Genomic DNA, 20646 nt, shown 5'->3' with positions numbered 1-20646 from the left:
GCGCCATGTCTGACTCAAGCGAAGATCTTGATGGGCTGTACTGTACTTGACATGTGTGGGCCTGCAGCTCTCACCTCCCATTTGCTGTCCTGTGTTTTCCTCTTGAGCTGGATGTTCCAGTTCTCGGTGTCCACCTTGGCGCAGTGAGCGATGGTCATGGCCACTGGGCAGGAGAGGTCCAGGCCCGGAGGAGCATACATCACCTCTGGGCCCAGGAGGATTTCACAGCCTTCCAGTGTTTGGACACTAAACACACCGTGACAGACACACACACACACACACACAGGCACACAGAGAGAATGAGACACATTTAAAAAATACATTAAAAGAAGTTTTGGACCTGCAGAGACAAGATACAGCCTATGTTTACACGTGGTGATATGTCAGCAGAATTACTCTGTTTAGACATCCTGTAATTGTGCCTTTTGATGGTTGCTTCTTGCTTTCCCACCAATACATTCTCACTCCTAACTTGTCAAATACTGATGCTTGGTCAGGACCCCTTGGCGTCACTTTTTAATGCTCTGGATACCCCTTTGGCATCATTCTTCAACGCGCTTGGCCAGGACCCTTGATGTCACTTTTTGACGCTCTGGGTCAGGACCCCTTGGCGTGCAGGGGTAAAACCAATTTGTTAGAAAAAGATTGATGGTGGGCAGTGTTGGGAAGGATACTTTCAAAACGTATTTCGTTACAGAATACAGAATACATGCCCAAAAATGGAACGTAGTCTGAATACTTGGATTACTTCCACATTGAATTGCATTTTATAAGTGTAGGAATGCGGCCATCACATACAGCTTACTAAACAGGCCTATTCTGGTGTGTTCTTCTGTTCCAACTGGCTGAATATGTACCTGAACAAGCAGATATATTTTTGTATTTGTAGTCCCGAACTGCATACTACAAAAATGTAACCACAGTCTAAGCTACCACGAGCTAATTTTAGCTAACGTTAGCTAGCATGTCAAACGGGGCTAGTCAGTCTTTCAACGGCTATGGGGCTAGTAAATCAGCACTTAGGAGAATGTAAAGTCGTACATCAACTATAAAATAGCAAGGTGACCAGTAAAACTACAGCAGATGACTACCCTTGGCTAATTTAAAAAAATAACTTACATCAAGATGCTTCTTCAGGTTTGAGGTGGAGTAATTTGGACGCTGAAAGGAGGTTGGTTGCTGGCAAGCAGAGGTTGCACTGCACAGTTATATTTCATTCTCCTTGTTCTTTCTTTAACGTGAAATGCTGTTTGAATTTCCAAGATAGAAATGCATTCCTGCCCTGGCTCTGTTGTGCCGGTTCCAGCTCCATCTCTACCTCTATCAGTGATCACACAAATAGCTAATTTTTTCGTTTTCATATTGGGGCTTCTGGGAAATGCATGGAGTTGCCTTAATTTATTCAGAGAGTGAATAAACTCGTGAAACAGAGAAGTATCGTCATGTAATCCATTGATTTCAACAATGTAACTGTATTCTAAATACTATATAAAACTATTTAAATTGTAACTGTAACTGAATACAGTTACTCATAATTTGTATTCTGAATACGTAACGCCGGTACATGTATTCCGTTACTCCCCAACACTGATGGTGGGTAAACAAAATGTACGTTTAAGTGGCACGCAGGACAACAGGACAAGAACCCCGGTCTCCTGTGTGAAAGTCCTATGTTGTTCACCACCCCAAACTACTTCAAAGAGTGCTTTGTGAATCGGTATCTGACACTAATGGCCACTGACCAAGTGCCAGTATTTGACAAGTTGGGAGTGAGAACGGGTTGGCTTTTCAGCATCATATCACCATGCATTTTTTTGCAGGTATGTAAAAAAATTGCATGGCATTGAGTTTCCTGCACAACTACATTCTTTGCACTCTAAGCATGTGTGCAATAAATGAGTATACAACAGTGTGAAATGCGTCAGTGTGTGTGTTGTATTAGTGTGAAATGCTTAATGAAGCCTGAAGATCAGCCTCATTGGGCCTGGTGTTGTCCATGGCAGCTCCTTTCTTGCTGTGTGCATTGTTAAGATTGTAGGCTCTGATCTTCATATAACTTTCCATATTTAACATTTTTTTTATTTATTATCAGAACCATTATACTGTATGTGTTTAATATCTCTCTTTGAGTTGTTGTTGCTGCTGCTACATAAGAAATGTATTGTGGACTCTTACTCCTCGAATATGTGTTATTGCTACACAGCCAGGCTGCAGGATTTTTTTCCAGCACAGGTGAAAAAGGCACTGCATGCCTAATGATGTAGTATCAAAATAGTTTTAGATTCAACACAATCTGCTGTAAGAGAGTCTGCATATCAAAAAACAATTCTAGTTCATAACAACTAATTTTTGTATTTTGACCATCATTTCTATCAGTTTATCTATGATAACAAGAAAGAAACATGAAAGAAACAAGATATATGAGCAGTCAGATGACCACATAGATTGCAAACAGTTTAGCCAGATCATCAACCACTTTGTTTTGGAGGTACGGGCCATCTCCAGAAAGACAGTAGCACTGTGTGAAAAAAATTAGTTGGCAGAAGGCTCCTGACGAAAAACACGTCGTCCAGTGTCTGTATTTCTTGTTTTGCGTTTGTCTTTAATAGTAAAGCACTATGTGACATCTGATCAAGACAGGTACTATAAATAAATTGTTAACTCAAACTGTCTTTCTTAGATTGTATTTCATTGGCTCACTGGCAGGGGCGGACTGGGACAAAAATTTGGCCCCGGCAATTCCGTCTCTACAACATTATTTGCTTTATAATTGCAAAAAACGTTCACGTGAGATTATGGCACCAGCAGCATGAGGCGCACTTACAGGCTTTCATAATTAAATAATAACACACAATTCATAAAACCTTCAAATAAACTATAATGGCACCCTTGTGTTTATTATTCAAGCAAGTGTGGCTCCAGGAGATGGCAATGCTAGTCTGTCGGTCCATAGTGATGTCGGTCAATCAGTTTGGTCCAGACTGAAATATCTCAATAACTATTAGATGTATTGTCATGCAAATCATGGTTTCCAGTGAAATATCTCTATATCTACTCTAAGGACTGTCGTAATTGTTCTGTACAGATATTTATAGTCCCCAGAGGATGAGCCATAATGAATACTTTGGTTTATAACCAAATGCCTCCAGAACTAATGACATCCCCATCAGTGTTAGCTGTACTTTGTGTTAAGTGCTAATTAACAAAACATTAGCATACATATTTAGGCCAAAGCACTGCATTTTAAATGGCACAATTTTTTCAGGTTAAGATATAGGGCTAAAATATAAATTAAATATATATATATATAAATTAAGTAATATAATTTGTGTAAACAGTATTGCAAATACACAGGTGTACACAGTTCTTAAGCAAGGTATATAAAGACAAACTGATGGTTTAAGGGTAAAGTGACATGTGATGAGAGAGCTCAGAGCTCAAGAGTTCAAAAGTCTTATGGCCTGTGGGATGAAGCTGTGAGTCTAGTTGTGCGGAACCAGATGCCAGACAAATATATAGGCTACATACCTGCTGCATAACAGTTGTTTTGCTGACGTTGAGATGGAGGTTGTTGTCTTGGCACTAAGATGGTATTTTAAGCCCCCAACGTCTCCTTCCAGGCAGCGCTGCGACTATTGACTTCAAGGCACCTAACCCTAACCTTAACATCTAACCCTATCCTGGGCGTTGTGTTTTAACCCAAACCTAACCATAACCATTGCCTAATCCTAGTGCCTTCCAGGCAGTGCTACCTGGAAGGAGACGTTGGGGGCTTAAAACACCGATAAACTTCTGACCTCCTCTCTTTAGGCCATCTCATTGCTGTCGGTGATCAGGCTGATGACGGTCGTGTTGTCATCAACTTTATGATTGTGTTGAAGCTGTGTGTGCACACTTTGCGTCAAAGTAAATGCTCCTTCTGGCTGCTGACATCCTCTCCAGACTTTCCAGTTACTGCCTCAATATCTGACATGCCATCTCATTGCACAACCACTTCACCCTCTTCCCTATGTTTCTAAGCTCACAGTCAGTTTTTCTGTTATGTCCTCAAGACTGGCCAAAAGAGAGCTCTCGATCCTTCAGCCAACAGCGCTGAGCCTGATCACACATATAATGTAAAGTGTAGGCAAGGAGCAGATTACCTGCTCCTGTAACTCAGCCCAACAGTCCGGTAGCAACCTAAAAGGTTAGCAGACTCTCTCCATTCTACTATACGGCAGCTTCTTAAGGCCCTAGATGAGGTGCATTATTTAAAGTGAGGAATGACTCACTCCTTGGGGACCTGGGGAGCCGTGCAAAGTGGCAGATTGGGCCAGGAGAGGAGACGGCGGGCTTAATAAATGCACACATTAGCACGCTCCATTAGCTTCATCTTTATTTGCTTGTAGTCTCCCACCTGCTTGTCCCACTGTGCTTTTGTCCATTTTTAAGTTGATGCAGACACTTTATGGGGTGCATGGATACATTTTTCAAACAGGCATCTAGAGGTGAAGCTTCTTGCATAGTTGCAATTACAGTGGGGCAAAAAAGTATTTAGTCAGCCACCAATTGTGCAAGTTCTCCCACTTAAAAAGATGAGAGAGGCCTGTAATTTTTCATCATAGGTACACTTCAACTATGCAACTTTGCAAATTCCTCGGGAAAATAAGTATTTGGTCACCTACAAACAAGCAAGATTTCTGGCTCTCACAGACCTGTAACTTCTTCTTTAAGAGGCTCCTCTGTCCTCCACTCATTACCTGTATTAATGGCACCTGTTTGAACTTGTTATCAGTATAAAAGACACCTGTCCACAACCTCAAACAGTCACACTCCAAACTCCACTATGGCCAAGACCAAAGAGCTGTCAAAGGACACCAGAAACAAAAAATGTAGACCTGCACCAGGCTGGGAAGACTGAATCTGCAATAGGTAAGCAGCTTGGTGTGAAGAAATCAACTGTGGGAACAATTATAAGAAAATGGAAGACATACAAGACCACTAATAATCTGCCTCGATCCGGGGCTCCACGCAAGATCTCACCCCGTGGGGTCAAAATGATCACAAGAACGGTAAGCAAAAATCCTAGAACCACACGGGGGGACCTAGTGAATGACCTGCAGAGAGCTGGGACCAAAGTAACAAAGGCTACCATCAGTAACACACTACGCCGCCAGGGACTCAAATCCTGCAGTGCCAGACGTGTCCCCCTGCTTAAACCAGTACATGTCCAGGCCCGTCTGGAGTTTGCTAGAGAGCATTTGGATGATCCAGAAGAGGATTGGGAGAATGTCATATGGTCAGATGAAACCAAAATAGAACTTTTTGGTAAAAACTCAACTCGTCGTGTTTGGAGGGGAAAGAATGCTGAGTTGCATCCAAAGAACACCATACCTACTGTGAAGCATGTGGGTGGAAACATCATGCTTTGGGGCTGTTTTTCTGCAAAGGGACCAGGACGAATGATCCGTGTAAAGAAAAGAATGAATGGGGCCATGTATCGTGAGATTTTGAGTGAAAACCTCCTTCCATCAGCAAGGGCATTGAAGATGAAACGTGGCTGGGTCTTTCAGCATGACAATGATCCCAAACACACCGCCCGGGCAACGAAGGAGTGGCTTCGTAAGAAGCATTTCAAGGTCCTGGAGTGGCCTAGCCAGTCTCCAGATCTCAACCCCAAAGACTTACAGAAAACATTTGACCTCTGTCATTGCCAACAAAGGGTATATAACAAAGTATTGAGATGAACTTTTATTTTATTGACCAAATACTTATTTTCCACCATAATTTGCAAATAAATTCATTAAAAATCCTACAATGTGATTTTCTGAATTTGTTTCTCATTTTGTCTCTCATAGTTGAAGTGTACCTATGATGAAAATTACAGGCCTCTCATCTTTTTAAGTGGGTGAACTTGCACAATTGGTGGCTGACTAAATACTTTTTTGCCCCACTGTATCTAGCAAAGACATGCTGTTTTAGTTCTCCTGCTTTGATCATCATAAAAACCCGAAATTAGCTCTTAGCGTCTTCATTGTTTACATGCAGCTGTTCTAGCCACTCCAATATTAACTTTGGTCTTGTTGCTTTGTCTGTCGCGTTTTAATTCTCTTTTTTGCTTCCCTGGCGAATAATCTCCCCATGGCATACGTCACGGTGCCACTGAAGAGGGCGAAAAGTGGAGGTATGTCCCTCTTTGGCTAATGTATTTTAAAGATGGCTGCCGTCATTCGAGTGACTCGCTCATATGTATTCTGAATGATTCTAAATGGCAGATTCTATGCTTACAAGAATAGTTTGATTAGTTGGTGGAAGTAATTACACATGAATGAGCACATAGTATTTGTGAAAGAACAAAGGGGTTTTTGCTGAGAATCAACTCAAAAAATTACACAATGTAGGTTTAAAGGTGCACTATGAGTTCCTGCATGGCCACTTCTGTTGATGTTCCAAGTAAATTTCAAACAAAACAGAGCAAGCTCACCCCTCCCCCCATGTTTCCGTAACTGTCATGACTAACTTACTGTCTCTAACCCCCACCCCCTCCCCCAACCATCTTGGTGATTGGCTGGAGTGGTTTGTTGTATTTAGGTGCACAGCCTGTGCCTCTAGTGTTTGACGTTTACGACCCCTGTGTTGTCTCCCGAGACCAGGCTTTTTCACAGTGTATACAGTGTTCAGGGGGGCAGGCAGCTAGCGGATCAAGGAGAGATGCCTACGATTTGAGACAAAAATTAAATTGCGCTGAAACCATGCAGGAACTCATAGTGCACCTTTAACAGTACACATCACCTGCAAAACTCATTCCAAACAACACAACTCTTCACACGTCTCTACACAGGCGCAGTGCAGCGAAACACTATGAACAATCCTCACTGAGACTGAGAGTAAAAACACTAGCATCAAACACCAATACAGAAATTAAATGTCATGGGTCTGTGTCTGTTTCCCTGTCCTGCCCGTTATCCTCTTTCCTTTTTCCCTGTGTTGTCTGTGTGTTTGTCCCTACCTGCTGTGGCGAGAGGCGTGTCCCAGGGAATCTAGGTCAAGAGGCGTGGTCATTCTCTCCTGCCCTGTTCCAGCCATAGACAGTATATAAGAAGGTTCCAGCTCAGCTGCATCACATCTCCACTAATCACCTAACAGTTATCTACTCGGGCTGTTCAGCTCTTCAGCGCCAGTTCGTTTCAACCATTCCTGTGGTAACGTGGCTCAGTAACCTACTAGTGATTCCACTCCTAGTATCTCAGCTTTCTAGCTCTGTTTGTGCTTCCCAGTGCTTGTGTTCACATATTATCTCCTGTATTCAGATTCCGTCTCTGGAATATATATATATATGGAATATATATATATATATATATATATATAATGTATGTATGTAGCCCTCTAAGATCCGGGCCACCTGCTCCAGTTACACTAGCTGAAGAAAAAACTTATGTTGGGAGCAGAGCAACGGGTCTGCTCCCGAGAGAGCCTCCTCCACGAATGGCTGAAGCTCCGTAAAGAGCGGCCAGAGTGGAGCCCGTTTGGACGGCGGTTCCTGAGAGTAGACGTCACCGCTCAGGAGGCCGTGAGTGGGTGCTGGAAGCTCCGCCGGGAGCGCTATGCCTCTCTGGTCCGCCGCCTTTTTAATGATGTCCGGCAGGTCCAGAAAAAGAGCCCTGATGGTGGAGGGTGGGGCCACAGACGGCAGAGGGAAGACCGCTGAGGCGGCGCCCCTGGCCGTTCTAGAGACGGGTAGAGCCGTAGTGGGAAGGAGTTCCAGTCCTCTCAGTGGGGAGGAAGGAAAACCGGTGAGGGAATAGTCATTCGGGGGAGACGAGTCATCAGACTCGTGCCCGTCGAAGACACCCTCTTCCAGCGGTTCCAGGGCGTCGACGGTGTCACGTCGGTCTGCCCAGCTGCCGTCCCCCTCTCCGTCGACCTCAAAAGCCAGAAAAACGTCCGCCCGCCGTTGGAGCTCTTTAGATGGCAGGCGGGCGTCGGAGGTGAGAGCCTTGCCGGCGTGAGAGGCGCCGAGGCAGATCTCGCAGCGGGGGTTGAGGTCCAGCGAAAAGATGTAGCCGGTCTCGCAAGAGGGGCAGAAGCGGACGCCGCTGGAGCCGGAGGTCTTCATAATCTTCTTCATACTGCTTGCTTGAAGAAAAAGTGGGAGCAGAGCAACGGGTCCGCTAAGTTTATATACAGTATTAAAAAGTAGTAAGAAAATCTTCACAACTGCGCATGCGCGAAGGGATAAACTCATAGCGTGGCTTAGAGGGCTACGCCTATACTCCTAGAATCTGGAGTTACAATAACGTAACTATCGATTCCAGTTAGTTCTAATGAGCATAACATTACATTAAACCAGTCATCTCTCTCTCTCACACACACACACACACATTGTGACCAGAAGTTAGGCTGCATTATTCCTTTTAAATTAATATTTTCAGAATGCAGTAAGGCTGTTACCACTCACCAAAACTGCTACCGTTATTACACAAGCAAATACAATTACGTTAAAACAACGTAACGTAAGTTAACGCTATTACTGAGCTGTACATTAGGTTGACTCAGCAACAAGTGTCTGTAATGTTAGTAACATAACGTTAATGGTATTATAAATAGTTGCTGCCTGTAAACAGAACAAGCAAACCATCTCGACTAAAACCACACTCAATATTAACGTTGTGTTTTGCCAACATGAATCATGCCGAGCTTAACAAGCTAATGTTAGAAATGTTACCACATTAAGTTACCTGTAACATCAGTTAACGTTAATTACTCAGCATTTAGCTAACCTAACAATCTGACAACGTTACAGTCTAAATTATGGATATGAACACAAACATTACATTAGGTTATTAACTTAGAAAAATAACAGGGAAATGTTTTCTTACCTGATATCGCCAGGATAACAGTTATAACGTGAAGTTCATGTTAGGAGAGCAAACAGATCCTGACTCTTCCACTGTGTCCATATTCCCATTTTTGTTTTGTTGTTTTGTTCGCCGTTGAAATCCCACAACTCAAATTAACTCAAATAATAATTTGGCATGCAGATGTAAAATAATCCAGGTAATGATCCATGTAATTCATTAGGAGTGGAGCAACAGAGTAGCGCTGAAGTCCTGCAGCATTCAAACTGACGTAGCTACTTTCAAATGAAGGCGAGCTCAGTGCTCATTGGCCAGTTTCCTGGATGACAGCCACATTGACCAATCATACAAATCAAATTCAAATGGCTTTATCAAATGGCTTTAACACTGTACATATTGCTAAAGCAAGTGTTTGGATTTAAAAATATTAATAAATATTAGAAAACAATATTTACAATAAAATAATTATAATCTATACTGTTTGTAATACTGTAACTATGATTGACTCAATCACAATCCCAGTCACAATCAATCTCAGTCAATAAGTAATTAATCACAATGAATGAATCAATCTATCAATAAGTTTGTGTCAATTGAAATTGTCATTAAAACAAGTAGACTGTTGTCAATATAACAGTAATAACAAAGAAGAAGAAAAAAGTTAGAAAATGAAAATCTTAAATTGTCAGCATGGAGATAAACCTTTTATATAACGAGCAAAACATTTAATAACAGGCAAATATAATTATTACAGTAATTTGTCTCTAAAAAAAATGGGAAATAACTGTAGTTTGTCATTATTGGCATAACACGTAAAATAACAGGCGGGTTGTTAATTTATAGATAATATCTGTAATTTTACTGTTTTTTATACTATTTTTAAAAAACGGAAAAAGTACTGTAAAAATTTAGAGTAATTTACTGTAAAATTGTGATTTTTTTTTTTAGAGTGCACTTGACTGGGAAAATGAAGGTAAGCAACATGGGCAATCACTTGAAACAACTGACTATGCTATTTGGTCCCATATCATTGAGAGTGCTACTTAAATAACAACAAATAATGTCTGGAATTACAGAACAAGTTGAATAAATGCTTGAAGCACCCGTGCAATTGGCATACAATTGGTATGTTTTGCCAAGTTGAGGTATTATTTTGTATTTTCTTGCTTTTGTACTGCAGACAGTGATTATTGTAGGGCTACAACTAACGATTATTTTCTTTGTCGATTAATCTGTTTATTTTCTCGATTATTCGATTAGTTGCTTGGTCTATAAAATGTCAGAAAATGGTGAAAAATGTCGATCAGTGTTTTCCAAAGCCCAAGATGACATCCTCAAATGTCTCATTTTGTCCACGACTTAACGATATTCAGTTTACTGTCACAGAGGAGTGAAGAAACTAGACAATATTCACATTTAAGGAGCTGTAATCAGAGCATTTTTAAACCGGTTAATCGATTATCAAAACAGTTGGCGATTAATTTAATAGATGACAACTAATCAATTAACCTTTGCAGCTTTAGATTTTTGAATCATATCTAGAAAAAACATGAAATAAAATGTTGGACACTTTTAGGACCAATTGCTGGCTGATGTTTAACAACCATTTGTTACTACTACTACTACTACTACTATTAAAAGTCATCATAACAATATGTAATTTTTGCCATGGACAGTATGTAAATTTCAGTGTCTATTGGTTTAACTGCGTTTCAGAGTCCATCTCCATGTACTATATACCCACCTTGTCATTACAACTTTTCGTAGTAATTGTTAATGAGTTCATCAATAATATCAATATCCCCATCCCTTTAATACAAACTTTCAAATTTTTCATAGGTGATATTGCCCTCAAAATAAAGCAATAAAACCTTGTTATGTCATTAATACAGGTCTTATTTTGAAGATATGGTTGATTTTGTGGTGGGGCCTTAGGGATTGCAATGTCAATCGATGTTGAGCAGTCGGCCCATCTGTTTGCACTCGCAAGATATTGCAACATCTTTTCATATTTCTAAGAAATTTGCTGTTAATATTCATGGTTTTCAGACAATGATGTAGGCTGATCACTTGGTTCCTCTAGCACCAATATTGGGCCAAAATCTGCCCTTGTACAAAATCTAATGGGCAGAATATATTAAAATCTAATAAGCACATTCATTCTCCCTACAGGATTTCAATTCTGGATGTAAGCTTGCCGTTACAAATTTTGAAAGTTTGAATTTTGATGATGTGCAGTGGCGGTTCTACATTGAATTACACCCCGGGCAAGATCCCCTTCGAGCTAATGAAGGATTTTTGCAGTTGAGAAATATAATTTTCTCTTTCACTTATGTTGTTATAATAAAAATATATATATATATATATATATAATGCCAAAAATACAATCAGATATATATAAAAAATTGAACAAGAGCAGAGAGCAACAATAATATAAAATATTAAGAATAATATGCAAATGAAATATAGAATAAATATTCTAAATAGCACAAATCCTTCATCACACAAATGTGAAAACAATAAAGAGACTCTAATTATTACACTATTGCACTAAGAACAGAAAATACAAACTAAAACTAAAACTAAAACTTGACCTTTCTGGCCTTCCTTGATGCAGAATCATCAATGGTGTTATCGTTTGAAATCTGCTCCCCTATTGAATGATTGATACTGACGGAAAGGCCAGTGAGCCGTTCCTGGGACATGGTTGACCTCAGGTATGACTTGATCAACTTTAGTTTTGAAAAGCTCCTCTCTGCTTGAGCCACAGTGACTGGCAGAGTAAGTGCAATCCTGAGAGCAGTCCAAAAGTTGGGGTAGATCGCTGATAGATCATTATCATCCCCTGTTCCCCCCCTTGTCCGGACCGTTCCATTTGGGAGACCAAGCAACATATACGCCAATTTATGTTTTCCTCCGTGGGTGATTCAAGGGCGCACGCCCTTTAAAAAAAAGTAGTCAAAAAATGTTTGCATTTCAGATAGCCGACACGAACACACATGCCTATCAACTCGATAATAAAGCCGTAAAGTAGGCTCTTTCAACTCAGGATAGGATTGGAGATGAAAAGTTTAACACATTACCGCGATCAGCTTCGTAGGTGCTCAGTATTAGTGGAGCACCAACGGTATGGGCGCCTATGCCCAGCAACCCGTTCGACCCAGAGGTGAACTGTCCCCCGCTCCCCCCTCCCCTTTCCCCTTCTCACAGCTTCTCTGTACAGTGTGCACGGTACCTTCTCAGCAAGCAGGGGTGCCAATTTGCCAATTCCCCACACGGTGAAATGATAGATAATACAGTAGAAAACCGCTTCGAGGATTTTTTTATTTTAAGTGCTCGTGCCGCCCCCCATGTGTCATGAAAAAATGCCACCCTGGGCGGCTGCCCACTTCACCCGTGCCAAAAACCGCTACTGATGATGTGATTATTTGTATTAGCACAGGGAAATACTTAAATCTAAGTAGTCACTAGAAACATCTACAGTGGTGTTTGTTTTCAGTTTCTTCTGTGGATTGGTTAGAGATACATGTTTGTGGTTCACACATTGTACTGCCTCTGTTGTCTAAATAAAATTTGTAACAGTTGACTGTCTACAGTATGACGTTTATAGAAACATGTATACTTACCACATTTGCCAAGATACAGGTGTATCAGGGCTTCAGACTGATAGCAAACTAAATGAACTCCGGCTGAGGATTGATTGATGATTCATGAATGGATCATGGACTGCAACATTGAGGTTTTCACAGTAACATGGTAACAACAGCGTCATGCAACAGCATGTGCATGTTTCGACATGGTTGATTTACAGATGATGAGCGTGATGCCACGAAAGTGAGACATAAGTGTAGATGACGTTACCCACGCAGTTGACTAATAAGTAAAGGAGGAGGAAGTTTTCACAAATAGCTAACAGCATCAAATCAATTAACAGCTAAATTAATGGGCGCAGAGCAGTAAACCGAGAAATGTTTTACTGAAATTTTATAAAATTAAAAACAGGGGAAATAAGCTAATGTAAACCTGTTTTTTTAAATAATGGCCAGGACCACTATGTCAGTTTGTATGATGAGTGTAAATTGTTGTGTTTTCAGTCTCATGTTTGCAATAAAGTAAGTTATTCACATAAAAACACACAAAAGATAAGTGTTGAATGAGAGGGTGACATACATACGTGACAACATCACATGGCCACACAGTAAAACAGGCAAGTAGAAGGAATGCCTTTGTCCTCAACATACTGTAAATGGATAGATGAATTATTCTACCTCTGGAACAGTCAAACATTTCAGATTAGGTTTGGATCTCAGTTTGAAGTTTGACAGCTATTATTTCTAAAGTGTAATGTCACCTTGGCGGGGACATAGAGTTGTGTGCTCTGGACTGAAACCATGAGCGATGTGTCCATCCAGATATGTGCTGTAAGATATATGGACCATGAGAGCTGATGGCTTAAAGCTGGAGCTGCCCCGGCTCTCCATCCAATAAAACAGATCAGCTGGGTCAGCCACTGTACGCAGCCTGTACTCTGACTAGAGGGTCAAGCATCCTACGCACTGGTGCATTTGTACTGACAACCATGTATATTAGATTATCATTTTAGCATAGCCTGTAAAAAATAATGGACGAAGCTTCCGGGCCTGAAAAGTGAAGCCAACGTGAAAGGTGCCTTAAAACTGCATTCTATCTAATTTCCAGCAGTGGGGCGACTCCACTGGTTACAAAAAGAAGTCTGTTTCTATAGAAGTCGTGGGGAAATGACACTCCTTCTCCCTTGATTTATTACCTCAATAAACATTTTCATACTGAGTTGTGGCATCAACAGCTACTTTCAAGTCTTCTTTAATACAGCATGATGTTACTTTTGTAAATGATGGTCCTATTTGTTTTAAAATAGACAAGGGGGTAGCAGTAGCTCAGTCTGTAGGGACTTGACTTGGGAACTGGAGGTTTGCGGTTCAAGTTCCTGTATGGACCAAGTACAGAGTGTGGACTGGAGAGGTGCCAGCAAGGCACCAAACTGCTTGGGGCGCCTGTTCATGGGCAGCTGCAGCCCCTTCACTCTGACATCTCTCCATTTGTGTATGTATGTATAGGTCTGTTTTTCTGGATAGAGAGCCAGGGCAGCTCCAGCTTTAAGCCATCAGCTCTCATGGTCCATAGATCTCCCAGCACATTTCTCTGGATGGACACATCGCTCATGGTTTCAGTCCAGAGCACACAACTCTATGTCCCCGCCAAGGTGACATTACACTTTAGAAATAATAGCTGTCAAACTTCAAACTGAGATCCAAACCTAATCTGAAATGTTTGACTGTTCCAGATGTAGAGTAATCTTATATAATTATAATAATTTACAAGTATGTTGAGGACAAAGACATTCCTTCTACTTGCCTGTTTTACTGTGTGGCTTATGTGATGTCACCCTCTCATTATATCTGCACTTACGTGTACATGTTTCTATGTATATAACATACTTTATTGGGATGTCAATTAGGACAAAGGCCTAGCAATGCAAACCATGACACTGTGTACATTAAAATAGCGGTGAACTTGTTTTTGGGTGTTGTCCGTGTTTTAATCTAAATCTCTCACTTCATCAAAGTTAATTGGGACATTTAGTCGCCTAGTAATTCCTTATTCAGCATTCTGCTAACAAAGCTAGCATTAGCTAGTAACTTAAGGACAAGTTTGCGGATTTTCGGTACTGCCGTACATGCAGATGAATGGTGGCAGTACCTGGATGTCTGCTTTTATCCGCCGGGGAAAACCTTCACTGGATGACTCGCTTCAGAAGGGTTGAAAATCAGCAACATTCCCTCTTAAGCGTTTAGCTTAGCACAGTGCCAGTGCAACCATAATGGCTTGTCATCCTCCCCAGTTCCATCTTTTCATCAAAAATAGTCACACCCAGTTGCAAAAACAACCCAAGTTAAGGCTTCAACACGGCAGTCCACAAACCAATGGGTAACGTCACGGATGCTACGTCCACTAATTTTACAGTCTATGCATTTTAGCAGTCTATAGAACAGATTCTGCAATGCAATGCACTTTGTGATTTATAATACCTAACCGGGAGTGTCTAGACAACAATAAATAACATACAGTATTATGTCCCAAATGGCCAGCCAGGCCTCTTTCATAAAGCACACATATGGAAACTAGTTTCATCATTAAAATATTTTTCCCCACTAGGACAAAGCTGTTTCTGCTTCAATAGATTGAGGGATTTATTTTTCAATACAAAGCGCCCATAAAACCTTGGAGGCAAAGGGAATATGTCTGACCTAAGCAGAACCGTGTCTTCAAAAGATTTAGATGAGCCTTTGAAAAGCTCCAAGAACACATCTTTAAAAAAAAGAAGCTTTAATGGAACTCTATCAGCGTGTGGAGAAGTAGGTTGGACAGGGATTGGGGCTGGACGCTGCAGCGGAAAAGAAAGGATACAATTCTCTGCATGTCCTTTGGCCTGCCAGGATGTAGACAGAGATTGACAGCTAGTGAGATGACAAGCACAACAGACCACTGGGAGAAATATGGGTGACTACAGTAAACAACCACATGCTCACACAGAGCGACGGAAAAAAGCTCTGTGATCAAAACCATACTGGTCAGGTTGGAGCCTGCATTATTTTATTGTATTTCAAAGGTGGATACAGAGATGGGCAGTATTTTAATTAAATGTATTTACAATATTACTAATTAAATTAAGTATTTACAGTAATTTAGGGCTGTCAAAATAGCAAGTTATTAGGTTAAGAGTTAACAAATTTTTTTGACGCACAATTAACGCATGCACGTTCTATGATTTGGGCCTTGTGTCACGCCGTACTTTGGGAAATCAGGAAGCAATGCAGCACCATTGCACTCACCAGAGACTACTGGACTTATCACAGTAATCATAGTTACCTCGGGGTCACAGCACATTATTTTGACCCACAGTGGTATCTTCGGTCGCATGCTTTGACTGTTATGAAGATAGAGGGGAGGCATTTCGCTGACGCGTGTGCCGAGCACTTTCTGCAAGTAGCTAGACAGTGGACATTGAACATAAAGTCAGCACACTGACCACTGTTATGCACGCAACATGATTGCAGCGGCTAGGCAACTCCGGTTTGAGCAAATGCCTTGCGTCGTATATAGCCTCCACCCAGGGATGAATTGGGACAAATATTTGGCCCGGGACTTTGGGATGGCGCTGCCTTTTATGAGAGCGCGTGAAGAGCGCACATGAAACATTTTGGGGAAGTCATTTTAATAGTAATAATAATACTACATAATGTAATACAGATGTAATACAATAAAAACGAACACAGTCTTTGTGTTATTAAGAGAATTACTAACTTATACAATTATCAACAACTAACCATTGAAAAATATTCTTTTAAAAGTATTAAAGTAAGATTTCTAATTCAGCAGGCCATTACAAAAAAGGTAATAGTGGATGTTCTCTTAATTTCTGTTTTATATCATTTAAAACATAATCATACAACTCTTTCTATATGTGTTTATTTCTATTCATAAAACAATTGTCTATCCAGCCCGGCACACTGCACTGCACACCTTTTCACAGTCTCTTTGCTGGTTCCTGCTCCATACTCCTCCTGCCTGTCTTCCTCCTCCTCTTCCTCCTCTTCCTCCTTTTTCTCATGCTCATCACCACCGTGACTGGAGTCACCCTGTGTCTCAGCATCCCATCCACTATAGTCACTGGACTTGACTAATAACAATAGTAATAATAATTAAAGCTGCAAACAGCGTTGGACGGGCCCTCGCTCCCCTGCGCGTGTTGGGGTTACTGGTGGACGCCGCTCCTTCCGTGCATTTGCGCGGCACTCAGACACCGCAAATCATCACCAATGAAAAGGGAACTCCCTGCTGAGTTCAATGAGACCTCACACAAGACTCTACGTCATACAGTTCATTATCTGTGAAAGGGGGCGTGGCCAAAGCATAGGGGTCAGGGCAAACCTTACCAATAAAAAAGGAAGTCTCTGATGAGTTTATTGATACCTCACATAAGACTCTACCTTAAAGGGGTCACCAGTTATGAAAGGGGGCGTGGCTACAGCATAGGGGGCGGGTCAAACCATCACCAATTAAAAATAAACTCTGCTGAGTTCAATGATACCTCACACAAGACTCTACCTTAAACGGTTCAAAAGCCATAAAATGGGGCGTGGCCTGAGTACATGATCGTGGTTAAAGATTAGGGGGGGCCTGTAGATTTCTTCAGGCCTGGACCTTTGTCAATCGTGAGAAATTTCGGGCAGATATGACAACGTACACTCAAGTTACAACAACGTCTTTGTTCATCAAGAAATGCTCAAAATGGCCGCCACGCCACGCCCACACCGTTGGACCAAAAGTTTTGCTTTTAATAACTTTTCATCGTTGAGGTCTTTAGATGACACAGACTGAATTTGAAGTTGATTGGATGAAATCTCTCAGAGTAGTTCGTTAAAGTATAGCACATATAGTTTTGGGCCTACTTCCTGTTGCCACTAGGGGGCGCTATGACTTTGAGTCAATATTGTCCGATAAATGTCCTCAGAGTTAGAGTCTTATGAATCATGAAAAGTTTCAAGCCAATTGGACAATGTACACTCAAGTTACATCCACTTCCTGTTTCGATGGCGAAATGCACAAAATGGCCCTATGACGAAAAGTTTTTTCTTTTAATAACTTTTCATCTTTAACGTCTTAAGATGGCACAGACGAAATTGACCCTTCGCTAAGCCCCGCCCTCCTTAGTTACTGTTGCTACGCCTGTCAAGCTTTCGTGCCTGGCACGTCCATTACAGTATGTATGCACTGGTGTCAGACATTCCCAAGGAGATAATTTGTAATTTTTGGCGAACAGGTGAAATAGCTGAGAGAGCAAGACAAAAGGGACTGCAGTATACATTCGAGGGATATATCCACGACATAATATGCAACTGATGAGAGAATAATTTCATCAAAATTAAAAGCTAAAGCCTATAGGTCATGCAATAATGTGAGCCGCCTCATATGCTGACCATTCAAATGGGAAGCACACAAATTGAGGAACAGCTATGTTCATGCACAGCAGGGTAAGTGACATTTGAAAATAATCTAATAATTATAATAATTATAAATCAAACAGCTTATCCATAAATCTTGTGGAATAAACACAAGACATTAGCTTGAACACTTTGCAATGATAACATTCTCCTACTTATATTTTTAGCGATTAACAAATGCTGAAATATATATTTTTTTAAATATGCCAGTGAGCCTCAGTCTTGCCTTTAATCATCTTAAGGATGGGTTAATAACAGATGTGTACCCACTCGATCGCTCTCTGGGACATGTTTTCATGCTAATCAAATGTGTTTGGAGCTTGGAACAAGCTAACGCGGACTGCTGATTAGCTTACAACGCTAGTATTCGGGGCAGAAAGACAGTAGCTCCCAAGACGGTGGCCGCCTGTATACGAGAATGCGACTGTCTTTATAATCTATCTTTTTAATAAACTGTCTGTACACTTACAAAGTTCCCAATGCTTCAGTTAACATTTAGGGACCCTCATTATGCTACCGTTGAAGTTTGGTGATATTTTGAGCCTTTTTAGTGGTATAAATAGCGATTTGTTTTTACTTTCCCTGTGCCCCGAATACTAGAGTTGTAAGCTAATCAGTGGCCCGCGCTAGCTTGAAAACATGTCCCAGAGAGCGACTGAGTGGGTACACATCTGTTATTTAACCCCTAGGTTCGTTTTGCGCCAGAATTGTCTTTATTTTACGTTCAAATATATGCATTATAAACATAGAACCGTCATTATTTCCAAGCAATGCTGTGCTAAGTTAGCTAGCTAGCTAACATTGGCGTGTTCTTGCCTTGGAGCAAACGTATGTGTTTTTGTTAATACTGTCGACATTTAGCTAGTTGTGAATGGGGCCTCCCACACTGCTTGATCCACGCCCGGCCTTTCTCCCCTTGGGTTTTAGGTTTTGGGAAGGGAAAAATTCCACCACCCCGTCCAAACTTTTAGGATACCGGGTATCGGATTTGCAAAACGCTTCAGCATACGGTGTTTCCCTCGCTCGAAAGCTTGACAGACCTCCCGCGCCTAGTTACAGTTGCTAAGCCACGATTGGCCTGTGGCGGTTTTCGGGCATGGCTTAGCGAAGGCTCAATTTGAAGTTGATCGGATGAAATCTCTAGGAGGAGTTCGTTAGATTCGGGATAACATATCCCAGAAAGACTCCTTCTTCAGTCGGACGGCTTCCCTGACCACCAGTCCACCACGGTGTTTGTGGGTTACCGCCCCTTGAGGCACCTAAAACTCTAAAACCACAGCTCCTTGCCGCAGATTCAGCAATGGAAACTTTGAACATCGTCCACTCGGATTCAATGCCCCCAGCCTCCACAGGGATGCACGAAAAGCTCAGCCGGAGGTGTGAGTTGAAAGTCTGTCGGACAGGGGCCTCCTCCAGATGTTCCCAATGTTCCCAATTTTGTCCAGAGTCTTCCCCCACCCCTTGACCCAACTCACCACCAGATGGTGATCGGTTGACAGCTCTGCCCCTCTCTTCACCCGAGTGTCCAAAACATACGGCCTCAGATCAGATAAAACGATTATAAAATCGATCATTGACCTTTGGCCTAGGGTGCTCTGCTACCAAGTACACTTATGAGTATCCCTATGTTCGAACATGGTGTTCGTTATAGACAATCCATGACTAGCACAGAAGTCCAACAACAAACAACCACTCGGATTTAGATCAGGGAGGCCGTTCCTCCCAATCACTCAATTGTCATCAATTGTGATGTGAGCCTAATTAAATTGGGTACTTGACCTTTTCTTCACTTTTTGTCATATATTTAGATAAATAGCTTTACGAGTTTTTATCATTCAAGCAAAACAAAACTTATGACAGAAACCTTTATAATTTACACTTTCCAATGTGTCCACTGCCAAATAATATGTGATTTAAATTATGTAAATTAGATACAACTTTTACATTACTCAGTCACAGCAGGTAACATTCCACAGAGACAGCGCAAACCCAGCCCCCTCCCCCCATATTTGCATCTCTATTCACATTTCGATTAGTTTCGTTTTTTTGGGGTGGACCTAAAGGACACGACACACCAAGGCAACCTAGTTGGGCCGACGGTGAGCGACCATGCGTCAGCCTTTTTTCGATATCGTCAGGTGTCAGCCGAACAGCCAATTCATCTGGCTGTTCAGCTTGAAAACGAGAGTGAGGAAACCTCGGACAGACCCAGGCTCAGTTTGGACACAGATACTGATACAGATATACAGATATAGAGAAATATGATTCATAATTAAAGCGGTTGGAATGATGAACAGTGGCATTTATAGTAACAATAAAAATATTGGAACTATGACTAGAAATAATAGTTGTAGCAGTTCAGGGCGGGGCGTAGCAAGGCGTTGCGGGGCATTGCAGGGTATAGCAGGGCGTAGCGGAGCATAGTAGGGCACAGCAGGGCATTGCGGAGCGTAGTAGGGCGTAGAGGGGTGTTGTGGGGCATAGCAGGGCATTGCAGGGTGTAGCGGGGCACAGCAGGGCGTTGAGCAAGACCACGGCAGCTGCAACCAGCTGGAACCACCCCAATCCAAGGAAAACATGTCTTTTAAAAGATCTTTCCATACCTACACACTAACGTTAATAAACTAATATCCTATATTGTGATATTTAATATAAAAAACATAATAGATATGCTGAAAAGCAAGCAAGCTAGCTTACCAGCCAGCCTCTAAATTAGTAAAATGTAAAAAAAATAACACAACCTTGTCACGTCGTAGGAAAGCATA

General features: G+C 41.5%; 1 protein-coding gene across 3 annotated transcripts in view; it reads right to left on the bottom strand.

Moving 5' to 3' along the window:
• LOC144518011 (netrin receptor UNC5D-like) overlaps positions 1-20646 on the bottom strand; it is a 343327-nt gene that overhangs the window by 45511 nt on the left and 277170 nt on the right. For all 3 annotated transcript variants that reach the window (XM_078250348.1, XM_078250346.1, XM_078250347.1), the window contains one exon: positions 75-246. In XM_078250348.1, the coding sequence (XP_078106474.1) occupies positions 75-246 (172 nt within the window). The remainder of the gene's footprint in view (positions 1-74; positions 247-20646) is intronic.

Source organism: Sander vitreus, chromosome 5, assembly GCF_031162955.1.
Source record: "Sander vitreus isolate 19-12246 chromosome 5, sanVit1, whole genome shotgun sequence".
Taxonomy (NCBI): Eukaryota; Metazoa; Chordata; class Actinopteri; order Perciformes; family Percidae; genus Sander; species Sander vitreus.
The sequence above is the reverse complement of the archived record's forward strand: the minus strand, read 5'-3'. Positions and strand labels throughout refer to the sequence as shown.